At 37.0% G+C, this 5,534-nt stretch overlaps 1 protein-coding gene across 1 annotated transcript in view; it reads left to right on the top strand.

Moving 5' to 3' along the window:
- PKNH_0001100 (SICAvar, type I (fragment)) overlaps positions 1-4,009 on the top strand; it is a gene marked incomplete at both ends in the record, with an annotated part of 6,051 nt that extends 2,042 nt beyond the window's left edge. Inside the window, 5 exons of the mRNA XM_039113438.1 lie at positions 236-360; positions 1,263-1,868; positions 2,121-2,676; positions 3,107-3,201; positions 3,359-4,009. Coding sequence (XP_038970104.1) covers positions 236-360; positions 1,263-1,868; positions 2,121-2,676; positions 3,107-3,201; positions 3,359-4,009 — 2,033 coding nt within the window. The remainder of the gene's footprint in view (positions 1-235; positions 361-1,262; positions 1,869-2,120; positions 2,677-3,106; positions 3,202-3,358) is intronic.
- Positions 4,010-5,534: the final 1,525 nt, after the last annotated feature.

Below are 5,534 nucleotides of genomic sequence, written 5' to 3'. Positions count from 1 at the left end.
ACTACTTAGGGGTAAGGAAAGACTACTTAGGGATAAGGAATGAGGGTTTAGGGGAAAGGAATGAGGGTTTAGGGGAAAGGAATGAGGGTTTAGGGGAAAGGAATGAGGGTTTAGAGGGTAAGGAAGGAAGGTTTAGGGGGAAGGAAGGAAGGTTTAGGGGGAAGGAAAGGGAAACAACATACATATACACAACACAATTTAATCATCTTTTTCTTTTTTTTTTTTTTTTTTTTAGCTGATGTTTGTATCAAGGGGAAGACTGATCCATGTGAACGCTTAAAATGTATTGTTGATTACTTGAGTGCAAGAGATGCAGCAGCAGCAGCTGCACAACCAGGATTAGGATCAACAGCCGTAACGGTAGGATGAGAGAGAAAGAGAAGACGACAAACATACATATACATATAGACATACATACATATGCAAATATGTATGTATGCGCATATACATATATACATGTATGTACATATATACATATACATGTATACACAAATGTACATATATACATATATATACATATACACATGTAGACAGATGTACAGATGTATACATATGTACGTATGTATGTATACATATATACATACATAGGCGCATGCATATGGAGACCCATATATGTATGTACATGTATATACATATATGCATATATGTATATATATATACATATACATGGATGTACAGATGTACACATATGTACATATGTACATATGCATATGTACATGTGCATGTACATATATATATATGCAGACATATGTGAACTCATATACGTACATACATATGTATGTATGTACATATAAATGTATATATATACATATATACATACATATGTATGCATACATATGCAGACACATATGTGTATATACATATATACATATGTATATACATATACAAGGATGTACAGATGCATATACACATATATACATATGTACGTATGTACATATGTATGTAGACATATATGTATACACATATGTGTATACGTGTACATATATACATGTACATACGTATGTATGTACGTACATATACATATATATACATACATGTATATATACGTATGTATACATACACATATGTGCATACATATGCAGACACATAGATGTACACATATATACGTATGTACGAATGTACATATACATATATACATATACATGTGTATATGCATACTTATGTATGTATACGTATGTATGTATATATATGTATACATACATATGTATACATATATATATATATATATATATATATATATATATATATTACTACTTATATAGGACACATTCTGGACGAAGAATGTACAAGAACTTTGGGATGAATTAGCAAAGAAAATGAAGGGGACAAATGTCAAGGACGACGGCGTAACTGAATGTAAAGATTTGGATAATCCATCTGACAAGACGGCATGCAAGTACTTGCATGCCGGCTTAAAACAGCTGTACGATCCGTCGTCGTCTGTTTTAAACAACCCATCGTTTAGACAAACGATGGGTTGTTTCTTACTTCACGCTTATGCAAAACACATGAAAGATAAAGCTGTTTGTGATATTGATCAAGGAATAACAGCGGCATTTAATGCATGGAAGGAACCCAGTAAGCAGACATCTTCCATTTGCCATGGCAATGGTAATGGCAAAACTTGTATTCCATGCCAGTGGGATGGAAAGAACGAATGGGAGAAATGCGACATTAAGACAACTGGCACAACGGGCACATCAGAGATTGTAAAGACCAAATTAGAGAAGTTCGTCAATGACAACGACCCTGACATTAAGGAAATGACGAAGCAAATAAATAAAGTAGAAAAACTCTGTGACCAAGTCAAATGTGTCACAGCCCGATGGATGAACGGAGCTAACGGTGGCAGCAAAAAGCGCGAATGGGTAAGTAATGACAGTTACGTATATGTACGTATACGTACATATATGTACACATATACACTTATATGTATACATACATATATATATATACTTATGTATATATATGTATGTTCATATATACATATACGTATATACGTACATATGTATACGTATGTATACATATACATATACATTTATATGTATATGTATATGTATATATGCGTATGCATTTATGCATATGCATATATATATATATATATATATATATACTTGCAGACTGAAGTGTGGGACGAAGTCCAAAAGGAACTAAAGAAGCTTGGCAGTGAAATAGAATCGAAGAAGGAGGAAGTTGGTACTTACTGCAATCAACTTTCGAAGGATAGTGATGGAAAGGATGCTTGCATCCTTATCGCAGCAGGATTAAAAAACCTCTACGACATCAAGGGAGACGATGCCGCTGCCCCTGGCAGCGGGAACGATGCCGTTACGGCATCGTTCGAAAGAACGATGCGTTGTGTTCTATTAAATGCCATTGCAGATAAACTGCAAGACCAAAAATTTCCGTGCACGGATGAGAAGAAAGTGGCTGATGCAATAACTAAGGCATTTGAGAAGAGTGGTACTATTAAGAGTGAAGGTGTCGGCTGCAAGACTAATGATAAGTGTTTTGAGTGTAAGAGAGTACCCTTAAATGATCTCAACGGTTGTAACCTAGACTCCAAGAGCACTGATCAGAATGTAAAAACGAAGGTAGAAAAAGTGCTCAACGAAGAAGGCGGCCAAGGAAAGAAGGAAATGGACCAAATTTGGGACCAAGCTATAAAGGACATATGTAAGTAAACCCCACCAACCAACCCCACTCCACAACACAACCACCAACACAACCACCCCACTACTCCAACCCACTACCCACCCCACAAATATAAAATTTTAGTACCATTAGTACCACTCGTATCGTTGGTACTAATGATAGTTGTGCTGGTACCAACACTACAAAATGTTGGTTGTGTTGGTACCAACATACTAACACAACCAACATACTAACATAACCAACATACTAACATAACCAACATACTAATACAGAACCAACATACTAACATAACCAACATACTAACATAACCAACATACAACCAACCTACTAACATAACCAACATACTAACATAACCAACACTACTAACATAACACAACATACTAACACAACACAACATACAACCAACATACAAAAACAATTTGTTCTCTTTTTTTTATCCCTAAAAATATAGGTAAACCATGTACTAGGAATAACGGAGATTCCCTATGCGATCAACTGAAGTGCATAGGAACTAAGTGGAAAAGTAATAGAGGGTACCATAACTATGTAAGGGACATTATTATTCTACTATAAATGCACTGTGTTCACTGTACTCACATAGGTACATGTATGTGTACCTGCGTATATATATATGTATATGTATGTATGTGCATATGCATATATATATATATATATATATATACCTGCCCCATTTCATATGTAGAACAACATAAAGAACGACTTCAAGACGCATTTAACACATCTTCTTACGTACATGAAGGACACTGATCATCAGTCAAAAGTTGCCACCTACTGCGACGAAGACACCAATGGCCACACATGGAGTGTTGGCGACGCCGCAGGCGAAGCCAATAAAACTGCTTGCAAACTTGTCGCTGCGGGGTTGCAGCGCATATCTACCATTCAGCAATCTTATTCGAAGAGGGATGACAATAACCCCTACGATAACCAAGAGTTTAAACAATTCACTTTCTGCTTAATGTTAAAAGCTGTCGTACAAAAAATGAAAGAACAAAGCCCTATTTGTGACATACAGCCGGGCATAACAAAGGCTTTCAGCGTAGTAGATAAAATTAAAAGCGAACATTGCAAGAACGATAAACCTTGCATTCTTTGCAATTGGAGCGACGGCGACTATGACGAACTCAAAGAATGCAGAATTGACAAGGACAATGACAAAGTAAAGGACAAATTAGATTCATTACTCAAAGTCGCGGATAATGAAGTCAGGGGCGCACTCAAGGCCATAGCTGACACACCAGGAAACAAGGGACCCTCTCTCTGCAATCGCTTACAATGTTTATCATCGAAGGTAGAAGCACTTAAATCACAGCCATCCATGGAAAGCGCTGCGGTAAGTATAATAAAATAGAAGAAAAAGGAATAAAAAGAAAAGGAATAAAAAAAGAAATGAAATATTAAATAATAAAAAAAAAGAAAAAAAGAAAATTCATATTCGGGGGTGTTAGAATAAGGTTGTAGGATATTAGAATAAGGTTTTAGGGGTTTCAGAATGAGGTTGTTGGGGTGTTCGAGTAAGATTGTAGGAGTGTTAGAATGAGGTTGTAGGGGTATTGGAATAAGGTTGATCGATGTGTTAGAATAAGGTTGTTAGGGGTATTAGAATAATGTTGTGGGGGTATTAGAATAACGTTGTTGGGGTACTGGAATAAGGTTGTTGGGGGTGTTAGAATAAGGGTTGTAAGGGTATTAGAATAAGGTGGTAAGGGTGTCAGAATAAGGTTGTAAGGGTGTTAGAATAAGGTAGTAAGGGTGTTAGAATAAGGTTGTAAGGGTGTCAGAATAAGGTCTTAGGGGTGTCAGAATAGGGTCTTAGGGGTGTCAGAATAAGGTGGTAATGATGTTGGAATAAGGTGGTAAGGATGTTGGAATAAGGTGGTAAGGGTGTTAGAATAAGGTGGTAAGAGTGTTAGAATAAGGTGGTAAGGGTGTTAGAAGAAGGTGGTAACGGTGTTAGAATGAAGGTTGCATGGTGTTAGAATAAGGTGGTAAAGGTGTTAGAATATGGTGGTAGGGTGTTAGAATAAGGTGGTAAGAGTGTTAGAATAAGGTGGTAAGAGTGTTAGAATAAGGTGGTAAGGGTATTAGAATAAGGTGGTAAAGGTGTTAGAATATGGTGGTAGGGTGTTGGAGTAAGGTTGTAGGGGTGTTATAATAAGGTTGTTGGGGTGCTAGAATAAGGTGGTAAGGTTGTTAGAATAAGGTTGTTGGGGTGCTAGAATAAGGTGGTAAGGTTGTTAGAATAAGGTGGTAAGAGTGTTAAAATAAGGTGGTAAAGGTGTTAGAATAAGGTGGTAAGGGTGTTAGAATAAGGTGGTAAGGGTGTTAGAATAAGGTGGTAAAGTTGTCAGAATAAGGTTGTGGTGGTGTTAGAATAAGGTGGTAGGGGTGTTAGAATAAGGTGGTAAGGGTATTAGAATAAGGTTGTAGGGTATAAGAAGAAGGTTGTAGGGTATAAGAAGAAGGTTGTAGGGCACAGTAGTAGGGTTGTAGGGGTATAGGAGGAAGGTTATAGGGGTATAGGAGGAAGGTTATAGGGCTATGGGAGGAAGGTTGTAGGGTATTGAAGTCAGATTCCGGGTTTAGGTGGAAGGCAGTTAGAGTGTCGGAATAAGGTTGTTAGGGGTGTTAGAATAAGGCTGTAAGGTTGTTAGAATAAGGTGGTAAGGTTGTTAGAATAAGGTGGTAGGGTTGTTAGAATAAGGTGGTAAGGGTGTTAGAATAAGATAGTCAGGGTGTTAGAATAAGGTAGTCAGGGTGTTAGAATAAGGTGGTAAGGGTGTTAGAATAAGGTGGTACGGGTGTTAGAATAAGGTAGTAAGGGTGTTAGAATAAGGTGGTAAGGATGTTGGAATAAG

The sequence above is a fragment of the Plasmodium knowlesi genome, assembly GCF_000006355.2.
Source record: "Plasmodium knowlesi strain H genome assembly, contig: PKNH_00_6, whole genome shotgun sequence".
NCBI classification, from domain to species: domain Eukaryota; phylum Apicomplexa; class Aconoidasida; order Haemosporida; family Plasmodiidae; genus Plasmodium; species Plasmodium knowlesi.
This window is presented reverse-complemented; position numbering and strand designations above follow the sequence as displayed.